Raw genomic sequence first — 22605 nt, 5'->3', positions numbered from 1 at the left:
AGAGTCTAAGTAACAAGTCACTTCTACATTCTCTGTCCTCTTATATGTAAGCATGTAGTGTTTAGTCCCTTGTAGGTATCTAAACACTTTGTTTGCAGCTGTCCAATGTGTCTCACCAAGATTACTTTGGTACCTTCCCAGCATGCCCACAACAAAAGCTATATCAGGTCTAGTGCAAACCTGTGCATACATTAAACTTCCTACTGCTGAGGCATATGAGATCTTTTCCATTTGCTTTTTCTTGAGCTCGGTTTTAGGACATTGATTTAGACTAAATTTGTCTTCTTTCTCTAAAGGAGTCACGTTGGTTGAACAGTTCTTCATCCGAAATCGTTCAAGAACTTTGTTTATATAGGTTTCTTGAGACAGGCCTAAAAGACCTTGAGTCCTATCCCTATGGATCTTAATGCCAATGACATAAGATGCCTCACCCATATCTTTCATAGTCAATTTCAGTGAAGTACACAACGTAGTCACTAGGCAATGCCGGCTTTCTCTCTCTAGTTGACCTTCTCAGTTCAACTTCTTGAGTCGGCTGAGGTTGCTCATCAGGAACATCCTCTGTCACATTCTGTGATGGTTCTACTTCTATGACAGGTTGGTCAGCTTGCATATATTCTTGATGTCTAGCATCATCAACTTGAGTTATGGGATCCACATCATGTTGTATGACAGCTCTAACTAAAGAAGAGTCATTGACAATTGATGTTCCCTCACCATTTGTGCTATTGGTCTCTTCTATGTGATCAATTCCTATCTGATGACTCCCACTAATCACATCATTCTTAAGAAACTTAGCATTCCTAGATTCCACAAACCGTTTTGAAGGAGGCGGATAGTAAAAATTTTAACCCTTAAACTTTTCTGCATAGCCTATAAAGTAGGCCCTAATAGTCTTAGGGTCCAATTTCTTTTCCTATGAGTTGTACACTCTTACTTCTGCAGGACAGCCCTATACCCTTAAATGATTCAAACTGGGTTTCCAACCTTTCCAGATTTCAAAGGGTGTTTTAGGCACTACCTTTGTTGGAACCCTGTTTAGAATGTATACAGCTGTCTTGAGTGCTTCTTTCCATAGAGAAATTGGAAGTTTGGAGCTACTCATCATGCTCGTAACCATGTCCAGCAAGGTTCTATTTCTTCTTTCAGCTACACCATTCATGTCTAGTGAGCCACGTATGGTATATTGAGCAACTATACCTTGCTCTCAAAGAAATTCTGCAAAAGGACCAAGTGCTTGTCCTTCATTAGTATACCTACCATAGTATTCACCACCTCTATCAGATCTTACAATCTTAATTGGTTTCCCGATTTGTTTTTCTACCTCTGCTTTATATTCCTTAAAGGCATTTAGTGCCTCACTTTTATTATAAAGCAAATAGATATACGTGTAGCGCGAGTAATCATCGATAAAGGTAATAAAATACTTTTGACCGTGTGCGGTTAAATTAGGGCAGCAAATGTCGGTATGTATAATCTCAAGCAATTCAGAACTTCTTTTAGCTCCTTTTTGTGACTTGGTAGTCCGCTTTCCCCTTATGCAGTCCACGCAAGAATCAAATTTTGAATGGTTTAAGGGTAGAAGTATTTCCTCCTTAATTAACCTTTTGATTCTATCATTGGAGATATGTCCCAATCTCCTATACCACAAGCTAATAGAATTCTCATTTATGACACTTCATTTAATACCATGCGAAATATTAAAAGATTGAATAGGATCACGAATAATTTTAAATAAATTATCAATCATTGCAATGTCTGCAATCTTAATATGATGTCTGTTCAAAAACATAGAGCCCTTCTCAAGACATAAACCATAATCCAACGGAATTAATTTTGAAATAGAAATTAAGTTCCTCATGTATGTTGTAATATAAAAAGTCTCAAAAAGGTTTACATGAGTATTATTCAAAAAAATACGATAAGTCCCAACCAACTCCGCACGGTCTGGGTTCTTGCTGCCTGATAGAACCCATTCCTCACTCGGACGTGGTGGCCTGCTTGTTAAGAAGCCCTGTATGGTTGTGGAAATGTGGATCATTCAACCAGTATCAATCCACCAAGTGTCATCATCAACATTAATAGCATGAGATTCTAAGGTAACATGAGAAGTAAACATACCTTTACGTTCAAGCCATGCCTTCCTCTTGGAGTACTCATTCTTCATGTGCCCCTTCTTCTTGTAGAAGAAGCATTTGGCATCCTTCTTATTTGAGGCAGTGGTAGGAGGGATTCTTCTATTTCTTTTCTCCTTGTCATCCTTATTTCCCTTCCTACTACCACCCCTATTGGAGCTTTCTCCTAGATGAACTTCCTTAGGTGTACCCTTTCCACTCATCAACAGCCTAGTTTCTTCTTGCATGCACATGGACAGTAATTCATCAACTGACCATTTCTCCCTATGTGTGTTGTAAGATACTTTAAAGGCATCAAACTGAGGAGGAAGGGAGTTTAGGATTAACTGCACCAGGAATTGCTCAGTAGGCTCCATATCGAAGGATTTCAACTGAGAGGATAAATCTCTCATCTTCATTATATGCTGTGTAGTACTGCCTATACCTGTAAGCCTCATGGCACATAATTCCGACATAATGGTGCCCCACATCTGCTTGTCTGTCGGTTTGAACTGTTTGTCCACAGCTTCCAGGTATTCTTTAGCAATTTCGCATTTAGGGATTGCTCCCCGAATGCTCCTAGCAATCCTTGTTTTGATCAGCAGGAGAGTAAGGCAATTGTTTTTCTCCCAGGATTCATAATACTCTTTGGCCTCTTTGTTAGTCAAGCCATCAGGTGGTTTGGGAGGCCTTTTAGTTTCCAGGACATAGTCCATGTTCAGACAACCGAGATGTAAAGCAATGTCTTCCCTCCAATCAGGGTAGTTAGTACTGTCAAGTATAATTTTGTTACTAGCATGAACAACAATGTTAGGGATAGTAAATGCAGCTGCAATATTAGAGAATCAGTCAAACTTCCAAATAAATAGAGACAATCACAATAACTGTGTCATGTATGCTTAAAACATTAATAAAGCATACAATTATAAATACGTATCACTAAGTTCTCCCTGTGGGCAAAGAAATTAGCATAGCATGTATTTATCTCATATTGATGGAACTAGAACGCATTTATATTTCCTAATACCTGTGAGCTACTTAGAAAATACAAGGCAATTCTATCCCACCCTAATTAAATATACATTGATAATTATCTACCTGTGGGCAAAGACCGATTATAAATGCATATTTAATTACAATTGATATTTTATAAGTCTATTATGTGATTTATATCGCATGCAATAAATAAAGGATATTGTGGCTACTCCTTAAAGAAGCATGCTAATCAGAAATATCATACAAGTGCATTTAAGTCCAGTATATGCACATCTCAATGGAGAATTTAAGCAATTAATTTAATTAACAAGTAAATAACTGAACTAAATTTTCCCACTATTTTTATGCATCCAAATAATTGTTTAAACATTAACCTCAGCATATTTCATCTCAAAATAAACATCGCAAAATTTAAGTAAATAACCAAATTGCCCGAAATTTAGTATCCAATCATTTAGGCAAACAAACAATTTTACAACAAACAAGTTTGCAAATTTACACAAGATGTGAAATAGCTAAGATTAACTTTTATCTTTATTTAAACAATTCAAATATTTGCATAAAAATAAATTACATGTTAAAACTATTTTCAAATAAATAAATAACTTGCAATTAATTATTTATTTAACATGACCTGATTCTGGAAAAAATAAATGGGCTAAACAGAATTTAAACAAAACAGGCCCCAAAAGAACATTCTAAAATAACAAAATAGTTGTTCAGGCCCAAAACAGAAGTCCAGGAACCAAACAATGACCAAAAATTGATTTCTATGCCAAAAAAAGCAAGCCCAAGATACACAATACGGCCCAGATAACAAACAGAGAGGAAAAAAAAATCTTAATTATGTACAAAAAGCCCAATTCGAGGCCCAAACGGTTTCTGTAATGTCACCGTGCGAACCCCTTTTTTTATAATTAAAAAAACAGATTGGCCCAGACAGAATAAGTCCAGACCTCTCAAAAAGTAAAAACAAAAAAAAAATCGAAAGCCCAAATCTATTCGGCCCAAAGCACAGAATTAAACAAAACAAACATTTTTTTTTATATAAAGCCCAGACCACAGCCCAAAATGGGTCGGCCCAAATTCTTTATAAGTGAAACGGTGAGTTTCACTTCAGGCCGAAACGACACCGTTTTAAAAACAAACAAGGAAGGCTTCTTAATGCAAAACGGCGGCGTTTTATGGCATTGGTCTCCATCCACATGGAGTCGGGTTAGGTTAACCCGACTCCTGACCTAGTTCAGACCCGTTTCGTAGCCCCTTGCAGCCGCCAGTGCCAACCATGGTTTCCGGCGGCTCTGGTCCGTTTTTCAGCGTTAAAAGCACAATTTTCCGCCCAAAAGACGCCATTTTTCTCTGTTTCTGAGGGTGCAATTTGTAAAACCCTTAACCTCAAAACATTATAGCTCATCACAAAATCACTACTATAGTAGAAAAGAAAATGTGTTAAAATGAACTTCCATAGTAGAAAGAAATTGCATAACTTTAGAAATCAACATTTAAACTCGGTTCCAACTCAAAGTCTGTTGCATGCAACTGAAATCATTCATTCATATCCACTGGGCCACCGAGCCTCCAGCCCGGGTAACAACATACATCAAAATCAGCCCATCCAATTAGTTTTCAACCATTTAACAAAGTTTCATAAAACAACAGAAATGGCCTCCGGCCAACTAAAACGAGGAGATAATATATTCTCCAATTTACAATAAGGCCGGGTAATCAAAATATTTCAAAAAGCAGTCCTAAATGTGGCAATATATACTAGCCATACATATACAAGTGCTAGAGGCCTAAAGCTAACCAAGCTCAAGCCTCTGCGTCTCTTCCCAATGACCCACGCCCGGAACCTTCACCTGAAAACATTGTAAACCACGGGGTAAGACAAACGTCCCAGTAACTAATCTTTCCAATTCAAGGTACTACTCAATAGGTGCTCGTGAGGTGTCAAGTGGGGCAGTTCACAAATAATATAATAATTGATAGCCACAACAAGTCATACAAGTGCAATGATGCAATCCCATCAACCATATCCCTCACTTTGGGGGATTTTCAGGAGTCGAAGCCGGCCTATCCCTCACTATCATAAAAGGCCTATCCCTCACTCTGGGGGACGTAAGGAGCCAAAAGGCCTATCCCTCACTATGGGGAACGTACTGAGCCAACCATCATGCATTAATGGAGGCCTTACCATGTGGTAGTAACTATCAAAAACTCTCACCAATTCCCAATTCATGCATCATGCTCAAACCATAATCAAATAGTAATTGAACATTTCATAAGTAACTCCATTCAGTGGCATATCCTTCATAATTTCAAGATTTCATTCATCATCAATCGAAACCCCACAAGACGGTTTTCCTTTTTATACACAACATACACTTTGAACATAATTACTACTTGGAGCACAAAACATAAATCTACTCACAATACCACAGAAGCAAGTACTAAGGATTGGAAAGTGGTTACCTCTCGCCTGAGCAAGGAACAACAAACCAATAATGTGGCCCCGTGCACCAACAAGACTCACAACCGGTCTACACAAACACACAACCACCATGTATTAGCTTTCAAACTAATAATGTGGCCAAAACAACATTTGGGGACACAAAATTCCTAGCTCCAATCAAAACTCTATCCAACTCAAAGGGTATAACTATCAAGGCAACACTCCATGGTCATACCAATCCATTAAAACCTTAATTCCTTTCCAAACATCAATTAAAATTCATAACCTCAAGGACCCACTATAGGAATTCACACCCAAACATCCCATTTGAACTATTGAAGTTCTGACAACAATCTAAACCGATTAAACATCCAATTTAACCCTCCTTAACATAACCCAATTCACAAAACTCAGAATCAACCTCTACATTGTCATCCTCAATCACATACCTCCCAATCTCATAAACCCTAGCTTCAAAAACTCAAGATTTTTCAAATCCAAGAAAACTACACCGATTAAATACTTAAACTAACCCAAAGCAAACAATTAAACTCAAAACAATCGGTCAAAAACCTCAGTTCCATCACAATCTAGAAAATCCTAGGGTTCCACCAAAAATCCTCAGAAATTCCAAGAAAGAAAGTAGATTAGAGGTTAACATCACTTACTTGAGGTAATGGATCCTTAGAAATGTCTTTCCCAAGCCTCAACACCAAAACCCTAGCAGAGCTCCTCTCTCCTCCTTCAGATTTTCTAATTTTCGCACAACTAAACCCTCCAGCGTCTATATAGATTCTACAACTTTCGCCGCGGCGAACTAATCTCGAGAGGGATTACTCGCCTGAAAACCCGACTTCGCCGCGGCGAACTCCAATCTTCGCCGCGGCGAAAGCTTCCCGAGAGGAAACTCTCGCTCGCCCAGAAAACATTCACCGCGGCGAAACCTTCCCGAAAGGATACTCTCCCCTGGAACTCCCGATGTAAACTTCGCCGCGGCGAACATACCTTGAGAGGGGTACGTTCACCTATTCCTCCAACATACCTCAAATCCAACCCAAACACCAAGATCAAGATTAAATTGCTAATCTATCCTCAAAATCAACCAAAAGAGATTATTAAAGCCCGATAAAAACTCAGGACGTTACACAATTCACAAAAAACAACAATAAACAGAATTTCGAACAATAACAATAGGGAAAAAGGGGCAAAACGGAATTAAAACTCAGACTTTCTTGAATGAAAAGGGGAGTTTCGTTTTCGGCCCCTCCAATTCTGATGAAGGTGATGATGGTGATCATCGGAGAGATGAACATTCTCCTTCCTTCCGTCCCAAATGACCGAAGACATACTCTCTCAAACATAGAAAAGAAAAGGTTTACGACAGGTTGCAAAACGAGAAGGAACCGGAATGTAAAATAAAAATTGAGCCTTTTGAGAAGATCACACATACAGATCTCGAATAAAATCAAGAACCAAAATTGTTTAAAATAACCGGTGAAAATAATAACGATTCTGATTTGGCCTTTGAAAGTGATGAAGATATACGGTACAAATAAAGCCAAATCATCCCAGATAAAACAAAACAACCAAATTAAACAAAATAGGCAGAGTAGAACCTAACCTGGCTCTGATGCCACGTGTAAGACAAATTCACAATACAAATAAATAAAACAATAAAGAAATGTGAATCTTTTCATAAAATAATACAGTGGAAGAATCTTTATATACCTCTTGCCATTTGTCTTATCTTGAATGATCTCGGGATCTGAGACAGGGGAATAAAGCTGCAAAAGAGAACAATGGTTAGAAGAAAAGGGTTGCTCAAGTCTCTTCTGACTGGAATAGGGCACAGTGATGGCAACTGGATCAGTCGTCACCAGTCAGGGAACCTCAAGGAAATAGATAGGTCACTCTTAAAACTACCGCTCTCAGAATATTCAGCCGTCAACTCAATTGTTGCGCGTCTCACCATCAGAGAGTTACCAACACATATATGGACTGAAAAGCTTAACTCTACTGGGCTTGGGCCTTGTTTGACTGAAAGAGCCACACTCAGAGTATTTTATTAATTTCCTAATATATATATATCTAAATAATAATTATAATAAAATATCTAACAAAAGCAACCAGCGCAAGAGAAGGAGGAAAGGTTTGCAGAAGACATAAATGTCATAGCAGGAAACCCAGGCAAGGGCTTCACATTCGTCTGTTTCTAAATATTTTTCTAGGTACTCGTTCAAAAGTCTGATTTTGGCGTTCGGTTTCTGTTTGGGTTTTTTCGCATAATACTACTACATAAATTCTTATCATAATCCATTTCTTCTCTCTATCAGAATTCCTTTTGGTCATGGCCTCTTAGGTGCTGCGTTTTATGGTTCTATTTTGTTTTTGTCATATGTGCAGATCAGAAGCTTGGTCAGCAAATTTACCCAGTCATCTTGCCAAGTAAGCAACTCCAAGCCTTTTAGAAATATAAGGACTAACGTTCCAAAGGGACAAACTTTTAAAAGAACCGAAAAACACGCTCTAAAATTTTAGGAACTAAAACTAAAATAAAAAGAAAGTATAAGCACACTAATGATTATATTGGCCCAAAATTATAAGAAAAATTATAAGCACACTAATGATTATATTAACCCAAAATCATATCATAAAACAAAAGACATAGCGTAAAACCTTATGGCAACGTTTATGGGTAAACAGTAAAAATGATGAAACCATAGTGCTTGAGAGGATACAAAACGATACAATCTGAGAGGATACAGGAATATAGAAACACTGACTATAACCTTTATTCACTCATTTATTTCCAGAAATTTTATCTTCAATATATATACACAATATGTTATTCGCCCGAAAAGGAAAATTCTTAGGCACCCACCTTCGAATAATAGCCTTTCTTAGACGACATACTCTGATACTGGCCTGCATGAAAAGTTAGCCGGGGAAAAAAGTTTAATTAGTGAAGGTTCTTGATAATAAAAAAAAAAGATATTGCAGCAGATGAACAGAAGTAATTAATCCTTTTATATTTCTTGTTATATTCTATAAATCAATGAATTTGTCAAGCAATAGTTTCATGCCTGTTAGTCACTAGGAAATTTTCTCATATGTGTTGCTTTTCAAAATAAAATTTATAATTTAACGTGTCTGTGTCTGTATCTGTATATATGTATTTTAATTCAAAAAATTATGAAGGCGACCTTTTTTTTCGGGGCCAACATATGAAGGTGATCTTTTTTTTTGGGGCCAACATATGAAGGTGATCTTTAATTCAAAAAATAATTGCTACGGAATGGTTCAATGCCTGTTAGTCTCTTTTAAAATTTCTCTTATGTGTTGCTTTTCAAAATAAAATGTCATTATATTATTTTTATGTATGATTTAATATATGTGTATTGGTTAATTTTCTTATAAAAAAAGTAGTTTTTTAAAAACATATATATACAATAATTTGTATGCATTTACCATTTACTAAAATATCAGATCTTGGACACCGCTTAGAATTCAATGTTGGGTCTTTGAAGTATCTTTGATTAACTACATTAATAAACTATAGTTAATTATTCCTTGTATACGTTTTAATAAATTTATTGCATATAATAGCTTAACGGTTTTTAACTAGGCATGAAAAAAAATAATTTATATCAGTTTTCGCCAAATACTCATTAAACTCCTTCATTAAATAATATAAACAGATCATACAAAGGCCAAGCTAAAACAAAACAAAGGGTACAGAACCCACAACCGGCAGACAGCAACCCAAAAAAGCTTCACACCAACTAGTAGCAAAAACTTTTTATGTCAAAATATTTACAAATTTATAATTTTTGGTCCCTCAAGTTTATCCTCATTTTGTTTTGGTCCTCAAATTTCAAATCATAGTCTTTTATCCTTCAATTTTTTTTATTTAAAATATTGATCTTATAATTCAATAAAAACTTGGATCATTTTGGTTCTTGAAGGAGTAAAACCTATAATTTGAAACTTGAAGGACCAAAGTCAAAATAAATGAAGACAACATTATGGGACAAAAAAGTATATTAAACCTAAAAGAAAATATATATAAATAAAACGTACTTGAAAGGATGCATAGCGTTACAATAAATACTCACTCTCTGAGCCGAACTCTAGTTCCCATAAGTGCTTGTTTAGCTACGCTCCGAAAGGATGGCTGCACGGAAAGTTTAGCCAGGGTAAAAAATCAAAAATTAATCAGCGAAGGCACTTGATATTGAAAAAGAAAAAGGGGAAAAAAAAAAAGATATTGCAGCAGATGAACGCAAATAATTAATCTTTTTATATTCTATAAATCAATAAATTTGTTACGGAATGGTTCAATTAATGCCTTCTCTTATGTGGTGCTTTTCAAAATAAAACATCATTATATTATTTTTATGTATAATTTAATATGTGTGTGTGTGTGTGTAATTTTCTTACAAAAATGTAACTTTTTTTAAAAAAAATATATACAATAATTTGTATGCATATATCATTTACTAAAGTATTAGATCTTGAACACGGCTTAGAATTCAATGTTGGGTCTTTGAATTGTCTTTGATTAACTACATTAATAAACTAGTTAATTATTCCTTGTATAAGTTTTAGTAAATTTATTGCATATAATAGCTTAATGGTTTTAATTAGGCATGAAAAAGAATAATTTTTATCAATTTTTGACAAATACTCATCAAACTTCTTTTATTAAATAATAGAAACAGACCATACAAAAGCCCAAACTAAAACGAAACAAAGGGCACAAAATCCACAACCACCAGACAGTAACCGAAAAAAAACTTCAAACCAAATAATAAAGCACAAACAGGAGGAACAAAGATTTATATGTCAAAATATTTACAAATTTACTATTTCTCTTCATTTTCAGTTCTATATAGAACAGGACGCATGCAGGCAAGCATCACAATATCAAAATTTTCTTACATGGTATTTGTACTCTTTTGGTGAAATATGCTATGCGTACTTTAAATTAAAAATTCTACAAATTTTAAAGCGCCATATGAAATATTGGGAAAATAAATTATTCACAGATATTATAATCTCATGATGAATATTTATGTGGATGCAGCGCTCGGTTCAATTAGAAAGTATATCAGACTTTGCATGCAAGTGAGAATAACTTTAAAGCTTTAAGTAACTGATTGCAATTAGTTGACAGAAATAATTACCCTTCGAAATTTTGATGAAAGAAGATCCTTGGTAGCTTCGTCTTCCCACTCCAATTGATCCAACAACTCTTCAGCATATCCTATAAAGCATTGTAGATTTTTCAATGTATTTTGAGAAAATGGGAGCTTCTTCAAATTGCCGCAGTGAAATACTTCAATCTCCTTCAAACAAGGAAACTCTAATGCTGTTCTACAAATGCTCATTAAGTTCCTCAGATATCTCAATCGAAGATAACTGAGACTGCAAAATAGATTACTTTTCTGTATCTCAGTGCCAAAATCCTCGCTACTTATAACTTCCACCAATGAATCACAATAGGCTAATGTAAGGAATTCAAGGTTTGGAGCATGTAGAAGCCAGTTCAAGTCAAGCATATTATGAAACCCAATGAGAACCAGCTTGCGAAGGGTTATATAATCATGTCCGCCTAAATAAGCTCCTCGGAGTCTCCGCAACCTCAGAAGCATCAACTTTTAATGTTTCAAGATGCTTCATATTTCCAAGTGATGAGAACAAGTCGCGAAGTGATGAGTGTACTCTTGTAACAAATAGCTCACACATGCATCTTTGCAATTTTGGGGAGTTCAGTATTTTTTCGACAGAGGAGGTGCTGAAAACAGAAATGCGTATATCTTGAAGACGATCTAAGCCTTCTAGCTCATTCAACAACACATTTTCATCAATCCCTCCAAGTTTTGACCGTCTCGTGCTAAAAGCTTGAAGGGATAACAAACCGGATATAACTTTCTCTGGGAATTCAAGCACGTGCATTCTGTCCAGCAACAAGACCTTCAGCTTCTTCAAATTCTTCAACTCCTCTGGCAATTTTCTTATGCGAGTATTGGATAGGTTCATGTGTTCAGGTTTACAAAGTCCCCTATTTCTGATGGTACATCTCTTATTCCATAATTAGAAGAAAAGTCCAGAACTTTGACAGTACTTGGAAGGACAAATGCCTCAGTTGGAAAGGCCTGTATCCAAGTATTCCTAATAAGTAGAGTCACGAGATTAGGACAATGGGGTTTTTGTGGGAAGTTTGTGCTCACATCACCCCCGCCCCACATTGATAGCTTTTCTACCTCTTTCCACTTTGGATCATTGTATACTTCAAGCCCAGTTGTCATGGAATAGCCTCTTACAATGAATCTCGTCGTATCCCCGTGATCATTAGCTAGCCAGAGAGCTGTACCTCTAATCACATCATGCATCTTAACTGTATCATCTTTCTCACCATTTTCCAATAAGCACGCATACTTTAGAGTTGAAATTATATCTTCTCCTTGCTTACATGCTTTATGAATATTGCAATCAAATTCAGCCAAGAAACCTTCTGCAATCCAGAGCAAAATAAGCTCCTGTTTTTTAATGTTATGGTCCTCAGGGAACAGGGCACAATAACAAAAACATGATTTGCAGGTATCATTTGGCAATCTACTCTAACTAAATTCAAGTAAGAGAAAGACTTCATCAACGATACCTGGGACCTTTGAGGGATTCCTCTTCAAAATTTTTATACTACGCTTCCATTCATCAAGAGTCTTCTTGTTAACCATGGCACGTCCAACAGTACAAAGAGCAAGTGGCAAGCCTTTACATTCTTCCACCACTTGCTTTGCAAGAGACGATATATTAGGTTGTTCAAGAGTAGTATCGCCCACTTTCTCCTTGAACAAATCATATGCTTTATCTGGTGGGAGACAATTTACTTTGATGCTTCCATCTGCATCCGCACCCATCCAACCGCATACCTCTTCTAACCGAGTTGTAAATATTATCTTACATTCATGATTATTAGGGGAAGGAACCCCCAATTTTAACAGGTCAATCCTTTCCCAAACATCATCTAATAACAACACAAATTCCTTGTTTTTTAAGATATTCCATAACACAACAGCTCTTTCATCCACCGTCTTATTATTCCATTCATCATCTGTGACATTCAATTTCTTCCTAATGGCAACTTGAATTTTTCCTTCATCTGCATCTTTAGACACCACAACCCAAATGACTACATTGTTTGCTTTCTTTGAAAGGAAATCGTTGTTGAATTTCCTAAGCAGACTTGTTTTGCCTACCCCTCCCATTCCCCGCAAACCAATGATGCCTCTCGGATTGTTCTCAAAGCATGAACATAGCTTCTCAAATGTTGATTCTACCCCTACAAGCTTAGCCACAGGAAGTTCATAGAACATATAACGGGAAATCTTTTCTGCTACAACATCAAAATGGCCTTCGCTTGTAAGATCATCAACGTCACTCAGCTTTTGGTCAACCATTTTTTGTAGCTTGTAGATAGCCCGGCAATTCTTGGGACAATGACCTCCGAAACATTTGGCTTATATTTCTCGACGACCTTGCTTCACAATGTCTTCGACTTCCTTTCGTAGCTCTTCTTCTCTGCGCATCCAACCCCTTGCCCGATTCAAAACCGTCAGCCTTGGGTCCTGCTCTGCTGCTTCGACCTTCATCTTGACATCATGATACATATCGTCGAGTTGCTTTGAAGCACTTTCCAAGGAGTTGAGGTTTTCTCCAAGATTGCGTATTGAATCTGCCCATTTGGCACCATAACCACAGAAACAAGTTAGGATGTCAATAACTAGAGGAATAAATTCGGACATGGTTTGCTTAGGGTGCACCAAAGAAGTGAAGATAAAAATCGAGAAGGAGAAGACAGAAATGCAGTGAATGACAGATAGCAATGTTTGGCTATCAGTCAGAGAAAGCTTTAAGGACGATATTTAAAGTGGATGACCCAACCTGCAGCTATTGAAAAATTACGGTAAACAATTTTTAATAATTTAAATTAATTAGACGGTCTATGATGCAATTAAGTTTCACCATCAACGGTCTAAAACTGCGTTCTTTGTTTTATTTTAATTTTATTTAAATTGATGGTTATCCTTCCCTCTAAGAGAAAATAATATCTCTATATATGCTAATATTTTCATTTATTGAGTAAAAACCACTTTTGGGAATTTGTATCGGTAAAATCCCTTAAGAATTTTTTACTCGACAAGATTTTTTGTAGTATATGTTGGCGTTTGATTTTCCTTTTGTTCGTCTATATTATGTAATAAAGAAGATATTTTATATTTTAAAATAAATGAATAGACAATCTAATCTTTGTTCTTTCTATGCATATGCTTAGAGAAAATTAAAGTAAAGGAGACAGAAAAGTAAAGTTGGGAAAAACACAGAGAATAAATTGCATTTTACCCGACTTTACCATGAAGAGAAAAATAGAAAGGACGAAAAAAAAAAGGACGGAAAATGGAACCTACAAACCGCAAGGCCTCTGCAAAAGGACTCGTAACCTTTTCAAAGGTGAGGACCCCTAACCTTTTCTCTCGTGTCCACAAGGCTAAGCATTTTTTGGAGCCTTTATAGGGACAGGTGCCACCAGACCACACCTACTACCCTTATAAACCACTACTGATTTTACGCTTATCTTCAGCAGTCCTTTCAATCTCAACAACGTGACGATGAAATCGACCTCCTTCCTCAATCCTCATCTTAGTTTCCCCAAAAAAAAAAAAAACCATTTCTTTTATATTTCACGAAACAAGCATATTTTTTCCCCAATATTTAGATTGCACAGTGTAAACTTACTTGAAGTAAATCTTTATACGCACATAATCTCTCACTCAATATTTGGAACATCGGTCAACTAATTTGCAATAGCACGAAATCTTAAAATTAAAAGAAAAGTGACGTTAATTTTTTCTCCCCCCTTTGCAATTTGGGATTAAACTTTTATGTTCACTGTTGGTTCTCTCTACTCTCTTCTTGGGTGGAATCTATTTGTTTCCTTGTTATTGCAGTTTAAGATGACTAGGTTTGGACACTCTGGAGTAATCCGAATTTCTGTCGGAATTGCATGGCTACTTTTAAAAATTTGCTTCTCATATCACTACTACAATGAAGACTTTTTACTTCTGTTTTGGAGGACTTTTTACGTCTGTTTTGCAGGGGACATGAAAAGAAGGGACATAAAAAGTACCCCCTTTTTACTTCTGTTTGGAACGGACGAAAATTCACGTCTGGTTGCAAAAACATACGTGAATTCACGTCTGTTTGTGCAAACAGACGTGAATTCACGTCTGTTTTTCTCTAAACAGACGTGAATTTACTCTGTTTTTTTTAAAAAAAGATTCAGTTCGTATATACTGCTTCTCCTACAGCCACAATAGCCATAATAGCCACTTTCCAGCAAGTTGAAATAGTATGAACCAATCAATATTTTCAGCCAAGACATATCAACATCATAACTTCATCTATATAGACACATTAATTAACTAACTAGTCAAAAAAGAAGAACAAATTACAAAAGTCAATATTGATCCTATTGTCTCTAAACATAAACTTGCTCAATCCCTGGATCACAATTCTTGAAGCAGTTGCTGTGCCAAAAGGTCTCGGATGAAGTTAATGTCATCAATAGTATATGAACAATCATTATCAAAAATATGTAAATTGACAAATGAACAAATTTAAACATAGGAAGAAAATAAAATAAGTAACAATTCAATTTAAAAATTCAACTATTACAAAACTAAAATTATATTTACTTACCTCATCAAATTTTGTAATACATCCGCTCTCAATAATCTCAAACATATAACGGATAATGTAATATCCGCACTCTGTTGGCCCTTGTTGCTTAGCACACTGCAAATCACAAGGAAATGATAATCCAAATTCATATATAAAATAACTGCCATCAATGAAAGAACTTCAATTTAAAGTACTCACACTAGGATATATCCAAGTTGTTGAGCCATTTTTCCCGGAACGCTTCCCACCATTTTTCCGTTATTGCTACGAGCATTCTGTTTAGCAAATTCAATAAATCGTTCTACTCCGTTCTCATATTCATCACTTGTTCTTAAAGCATTCATCCAACTATGATCCATTCTGTTACTACCTAAGGAATTATAAACAATTTAATTCCATTCAGCACAGTCCCAATAAACATTAACCAAATTCAAAACTAATGATATCAATTGAATCCGATTCATTCCAATTACAACATAAATCATGCCAATTCCAAACAAATGATTTCAAACTTCAAATCTATTACCCAATCAATGTAAACAAATTTTAACTTATCTAAATACAATTTTTTCATTAATCATTTAATGTATACCCAATCCTTAATCTAAATTCAACACATATAGCAAACTATCTAATGCAATCCCTCTTAGGCATTTTAACAAACACCTTGTATGCATTATTTTTCTAACAAGATTAACAAGGCTTGAAATCATTAAAATTTCTATCCAATCAATATATACAAATTTAAAACTATCTAAACACAATTCTTCAGCAAAAATTTAAACAGCAACCTCAGAAACAAATTCAAAACTCCTCAACCTACTCAAACCCACCGTACAACACACTAAAATGCAACGGTTGAATGAACTTACCTTCACCGTTCTGGCGTGCCTTCGAATCAACGGCCTACAGAGAGGACGACGACGGTGAGCTGCTGTGCGTGTGAGCTTCACGGCTTCAACGGCGAGCTGCTACAACACGGCTACTGCAGAATGAGCGACGCAATGGAGGGAGTCTGGCTACGGCGCGGCCTTGAAGAGCTGAAACCAGGGGGAGAGACCGAAACAAGTTGAAATAGCTCACGGCTACTTCACGAACAAGAGGAAAATGAGAGGGAGAGACCGATCGAAACTGAAAGTTGGGTGCGAGATAGCTGCGAGCTGGAGTTCTTCGATCGCGCGCGGTACATATGCAAATCTGATAGATAACTACTGATGCGGCGAGCTGCGCTAGCTGCGGGCAAATTTTTTTTAAAAATGAAGCCCCTTCACGTCTGTTTACTTAGAAACAGACGTGAGTTCACGTCTGTTTCTTATAAACGGACGTGAGTTCACGTCTGTTTTGGGTCAACGGACGTGAGTTCACGTCTGTTTTGTTTAAAACAGACATGAAGTCTCTTCTGTTTTGCAAAACAGACATAAATGAGGGAGGTAAATAATACATTTTGTTGTAGTGTATCTATTTCATGTCCTTTATTCCTGTTGTCCTGTTGTTCATTTCAACTATTATTATGCTTGCCTACCTAATGCTTTATTTGGCTTACCAGAGTTCAGGAGAAGGGAGGAGAGCGATCTTAACAATCCCTTGTTTGAAATATAATGATTGGAAAGAAAGGAAGGAATGTTAATGATACCTGCTTAGGAGAGAACCCGAGGGGAGCTAATAAAACAACTAACTATTTAACCTAATAAAATCTAAATCAATATTTCTCGATTTTCTATTTTATTAGTTTATAAATGTGTATAATGCAATTTCTCAATTCTGACTTTCCATAATAAAAATTCTTCATTATTTATAATACCGTAAAGTGTTTTTTAGTAGCACATAATATCTTAAATTAATTGTTACTGCATCCAATACCCTAAAATATTTTTTAAGAAGCTGAGTGCAAATGAAAAATCTTTTAAGAAGCTGGATGCATAAAAATTACTGTAGAATCCTAGATGTCATTAAAAAAAAAATAATTTAAGATGTTGGATACACATAAAAATTACTTTTTAAAATTTGCTTTGTTATGCTTGCTTACCGAACGCTTTATTCGACTCAACTAATTTGCAAAAGAACGAAATCTTAAAATTATATGCTTTATTTGTCGGGTAGCAATGTTTGGCTATCAGTTGGAACTATTGAAAAATTATGGTAAGCAATTTTTAATAATTTAAATTAATTAGACGGTCTATTATGCAATTAAGTTTCTCCATCAACGGTCTAAAACTGCGTTCCTTGTTTTATTTTAATTTTATTTAAATTGATGGTTATCCTTCCTTAGAAAATAATTACTCTATATATGCTAATATTTTAATTTATCGAGTGAAAACCAATTCTGGGAATTTGTATCAGTAAAATCCCAAAAGAATTTTGCACTCGACAGGACTTCTTGTGGTGTATGTGTTGGCATTTGATTTTCCTTTTGTATGTCTATACGACAAAGAAGATATTTTATATTTTAAAATACATTAATAGACAATTTAATCTTTGTTCTTTTCATGCATGCTTGAAGAAAATTATAAGATAAATTTTATTGGAGGGCTTTGATTTTTTTATAAAATAACATTTACTTTTTTTCTAAACATTTAATAACTTTTTTTCAATTTTACCCCATATACTTTTTTTCTTTACTGTTTAGTTCATTTACGTCCTGTTTGGTAAGCTGGAATTGAGGGGGCAGAAATAGAAATAAAAATGAAATCCGTGCCTCTTGCATGTTTGGTACATCAAAACACCATGGAATTGGCTTCCACATAGAAACCAAACTGATGGAATCCATCCTACAACCCAAAGATTTGCATTTCCATGCTACACATTTCATTTTTGCCCTCCTTTCATGCTTAACACACAAGCTTCATACCCCACCATAGGCAAGCTTCACAACGTAAACCCACCGCTGGCAAGCTTCACACCCCACTGCCGGCATCTTCTCAACCCAACGCTGGCAATCTTCTCACCCACCCGTAGATCTTGCCACTACCTGTTCTTCAGATCATAGTTGTTAAAGGTGTTAGCTATCGAAGAGATCTGATAAGTCGAAGAGAGGAAGAGGGGTCAAGAATGGCATCTCCTTTGTCTACCTGGGTTTCGATTCCGGATCTGAAAATTGAGGACGACGACAGCTTCAATCTAAACCCATGATTTCATCTCCATATTGAAGGGTTCCTTAGTTTTGCCATTTCTTCTGCCTTATGCTTCATTTGCTTCAGTGCATTTAGCTGAAGCTTGATGGCATCTTTTAGCATCTGAGAAGACATTTTTGCTTTTGCATCTCGTTTTTTTATTTTCTTTTGATGGTCATTGATTTTTGTAGATCAGTCATGGTGTGTTGATTATGGATTATTGGTAATGCTGGGTAGAGATTGTTTCTGGTTGGTTGAAGCATGGCCATTGTTTTCGGTTTGTTGAAGCATGGCCTACTATTCTGCAGCGTGATGGTTCGCGGAGGAGGTTGGGGATGAAGAAGGGGGATTTTCCTTTTTTTTTTTTTAATTAAAGGGTATTTAAGTCTTTTCAAGCAAAAGTTAAGTCTAACTCCACCACCATACCAAACATATTTTTAAATCCCATTTCCATGTTTATTTCCATTTCCATATCCATATCCATTTCTATTTCTATTTCCATCAAAATCAATTCCGTCATACTAAACAAGTCCTTATTGCATTTTATATATATTCTTTTTATTAATAAGGATATATTTTAATATATATATACTTTATATATTTATTGTTTTAAACTGATTTTAATTAATTTAGATAAAAATTTATCTTATATTTTGAATATATGAAACCCACAAACTGCAAGGCCTCTGCCAAAATAACCCGTAATTTGATGAGTACCAAATTTTCTAGGATACACGGACGACAAAGGAGTTGGATGTGATTTAAATAATTTTTCAAAGGTGTGGGCCCCTAACTTTTTCTCTTGTGCCCACAAAGCTGAGCATTTTTTGGAGCCTTTATAGGGGCAGGTGCCACCGGACTTGTTACCATTATAAGCCACCATCGATTTCATGCTTATCTTTAGTAGACTTTTCAATATCATTAATGTGATAATGAAATGGACCTCAGTGCTCACCTTAGTTAAGAAGAAAAATTCTTTTATACTTTGTGAAACTGGTTTTTTTTTCAAGTATTTACATTAGACGGCATAAAATTACTTGAAATAAACTAATCTTTATACGAACATATACTTCAACGTGTAAGTTGCTAGATACTAGCTGTTATTAAAAAAATGTTTTACTATGATGAGTGCACAAAAGATTATTTTAATTGTTGAAAAATAATTTAGATTGTTGAATGTTATCTTGAAAAAACTCAAGTATTTTACGCAAAAAAAGGTATAGTTTCAAGTAGAAGAGGGACATCACACAATAACAAAACAGCTTGTTACTGATCAAAAATTATCCTGTCGCTATGTTCCGTCACTGTTCACTTATGAAGTTATAATCCTCAAGAAATAAGGCACAATACAAAAAACATGATTTATAGGTATCATCCAGCAGTTTGTTATAACTAAATCACTACAAAAAAAAAATCGAATTAGTAACGAAATTTAGTGACAAAATTTTCGTTACTAATCAAAATTAACAACTGATTAGTAACGGAATTTTTGTATCATTAATTCCACCGTCACTAAATAATTAGTGATGGAATTCAAAATTCCGTCGCTAATTAACGACAGATTAATGACAGAAATTAGTGACGAAAAATCCTTTGTTAATTAGTGACGGATATCTCACAAAAATTTTGTCATAAAATAATGACGAATTTGTGATAGTCACTAATCCATGGCTAAATATGTTTATTTTGTAAATTTAAAATACTACTTGGCAACTATTGATTGCCGGCACGTGTCATATTTGTGACTGCCACCTCTTCTCTCTCTCATGTTATCATGTCATCCCCTCATCTACATTATTATCACGTGTCATCAACTTTAATTTTGAAAAATTACTGAAAACAGTCTTTGATAATTTGAACTACTGAGAAGTTGTATAAAACAGTGTTTCTTGTTTTCCTTTAATTTTATTTAAATTGATGGGTATCCTTCCTTGTAAGAGAAAACAATATTTCTATATGCTAATATTTTAATTTATTGAGTGAAAAACCACTTCGTGGAATTTGTATTGATCCCTTAAAAATGTGTTACTCAACAAGATTATACTAAGTTATTTCCATTAAAATCTCGATGTCCTTCTTGAAATCTGTGATGTCTCGTAGCTGGTACTACGAGCATTTTGAATAGGTTTAGATTTTTGTAGCATACGTTGGCATTTAATTTTCCTTTTGTTTATTTATATTATGTAATAAAGAGATAATTTATATTTTAAAACAAGACGGAAAAAAATGGAAAACACAAAGAAACTGCATGTGACTTGAATAATTTTTCCAAGGTGTGGGCCCCGCTTTTGATTTTATGCTTATCTTCAGTAGACTTCTCAATCTCAATGATGTGATGACGACATGGACTTCCTTGCTCACCTTGTTTTTTTTTTTTGGGGGGGGGGGGGGAATCTTTTATACCTTGTGAAAACAGTTTTTTCCCCCAAATATTTACATTACTCGGCGCAAAATTACCTGAAATTAACTAATTTTTATACAAACATAGTCTCTCATTCAAACTATATATACTCCTGTATGGGGAACATCGATCGACTAATTTGCACGAGCAAGAGTTCTTAAAATTATAAGTAACGTTACATTTTTTTCTGTTTTGAGAAGTGGACTTTACATTGATTAAACATATATATTTTCAGAATTATAATGCATACGATTATTAAATACTATGTACAAATTTAGTTCAATATATATATATATCCTCTTGGAATTTATTTACAGGAAAAATGACTTAAGAAATAGAAATCTGAATGTAATTTGACCTAGGAATAACATTTTACTGAAAATCGGATTCATCATTCAATCGGTCGAGACAACAGTGCAATTACACCCGGACCAGCCATAATTAAAATAATATGATTAAATATAAATATATAAAAATGTTCACAATTAATTTTATTTTATAATAAAAATAATATTTAAATAAAAAGACATTAATTCTCGCCCAGTCGAGCTCCTCTAGGTTCTTGCGCGGCCCTTCAATCCATCGTGCCGTAAATCTTTCATGAAAATATCAGTCTTTCAAGGTAATTTACTGATTCGCATGGCAGTTACCTGATTTGGGTCCTTATTTGTGCGTTCGGGCTTTGTTAATGATACCTGCTTAGAAGAGAATCAGAGGGAGCTAATAAAAAATTACTTATTTTAACCTAATAAAATTTAAATGGAAGTTTCTCAATTTTCTATCTTATTAGTTCATAAATATGTGTAATGCAATTTATACACTTTGGCTTACCATAATAAAAATTACTCATTATTCATATAAGCCTGTAAAATATTTTTTCAGTAACACACAATGTGTTAAATTAGTTGTTAGTATATTTAATATCCTAAAATATTTTTTTAAGCAATGTGCATCCTAAACTTAGATATCGAGCGCAAATGAAAAATCTTTCAGAAAGTTGGATGCATAAAAAAGTTTCTTTAGAATATTGAATGTTACTCAAAAAATAATTTAGAAAAAATTACATAGAGGTCTTAAGGAATAGAATTTATTCATCCAAAGTCCCTGAAAATCGTTAAATTGTTCTTAGATCTCTAGGAACTTGAGGGCAAAATACTACAATTATAAAAAGACTATTTTGGCTTCATAGATTGAAAAAGAAACAGATACGGAAATGGGGATCACTTTGTGCATCTTTTGCCGCTGCATGGGAGAGGGAAGATTAACAAAGAGGGAAAGGAACTCTACAACCATTTTCATCATCTCTATTATTTCAGGCAAACTATCTCATTGGAGTACTAAATTTGTGCAGGTTTACTTCATTTTCAAAACTCAATGAACATGAATTTACCAAAAGAAGCATGTGTCACAATTACAAGTGGAACCCAAATTTACATAGTGCAAATCAAATTGGCAAAATTATTTTCTTTTCCAGAAAACTCAAGGAGACCACTAAAAGAAGAAAAATATAGTCACCATCTACTATTCCTATTACTTGCAGAAAATGCATAAAGAAAATCAAGGAATTAAGCAAAATTTCCGTCGTCCAAAATCACAACTCATCACCGAAGCGAGAGGGAAAACTTCATCAGAATTTGGCAGCAGAGACAAATCTTTACTTTCCCACGGGCATAGAAGCTTGGAGTAACTTGAAGAGTAGGTGAGAGAAGAAGAAAATGGCTTTGAGCTCAAGGCTATCATAGGACACTGGACGAAGGTTAATCGGAGAGAGGAAAATACTCTGGCCTC

The 22605-nt window shown here is 35.1% G+C and overlaps 2 protein-coding genes across 2 annotated transcripts; both read right to left on the bottom strand.

Annotated features, from left to right (window-relative positions):
- Positions 1 to 427: 427 nt before the first annotated feature.
- LOC114724429 (uncharacterized) lies at positions 428 to 1162 on the bottom strand. Its single transcript, XM_028910777.1, has 2 exons — positions 1022 to 1162; positions 428 to 757 (listed from the first exon to the last, which is right to left on the bottom strand). Exons 1-2 carry the CDS (start codon positions 1160 to 1162, stop codon positions 428 to 430), a joined length of 471 nt encoding a protein of 156 aa, XP_028766610.1.
- A 10438-nt stretch (positions 1163 to 11600) lies between these two features.
- Positions 11601 to 13025, bottom strand: LOC114724428 (probable disease resistance protein At5g63020). The gene is made up of 2 exons (XM_028910775.1): positions 12300 to 13025; positions 11601 to 12185 (listed from the first exon to the last, which is right to left on the bottom strand). The coding sequence occupies exons 1-2, from the start codon at positions 13023 to 13025 to the stop codon at positions 11601 to 11603; spliced, it is 1311 nt and encodes a 436-aa protein (XP_028766608.1).
- Between the last annotated feature and the right edge of the window lie 9580 nt (positions 13026 to 22605).

The sequence above is a fragment of the Neltuma alba genome, unplaced genomic scaffold (assembly GCF_004799145.2).
Source record: "Neltuma alba isolate B1F8T4 unplaced genomic scaffold, ASM479914v2 tig00012187_pilon, whole genome shotgun sequence".
Classification (NCBI taxonomy): Eukaryota; Viridiplantae; Streptophyta; class Magnoliopsida; order Fabales; family Fabaceae; genus Neltuma; species Neltuma alba.
This window is presented reverse-complemented; position numbering and strand designations above follow the sequence as displayed.

Excerpts from the sequence above, each read along its gene's own strand:
- LOC114724429 (XM_028910777.1), bottom strand. The coding sequence starts at position 1,162 with ATGAATGGTGTAGCTGAAAGAAGAAATAGAACCTTGCTGGACATGGTT. Across the intron at positions 758-1,021 it reads TAAACAGGGTTCCAACAAAG|ATAGGAATTGATCACATAGA; the intron begins GTAGTGCCTAAA and ends GGGAGTCATCAG.
- LOC114724428 (XM_028910775.1), bottom strand. The coding sequence starts at position 13,025 with ATGGTTGACCAAAAGCTGAGTGACGTTGATGATCTTACAAGCGAAGGC. Across the intron at positions 12,186-12,299 it reads GTACTGTTGGACGTGCCATG|AGTAGATTGCCAAATGATAC; the intron begins GTTAACAAGAAG and ends GAATTTAGTTAG.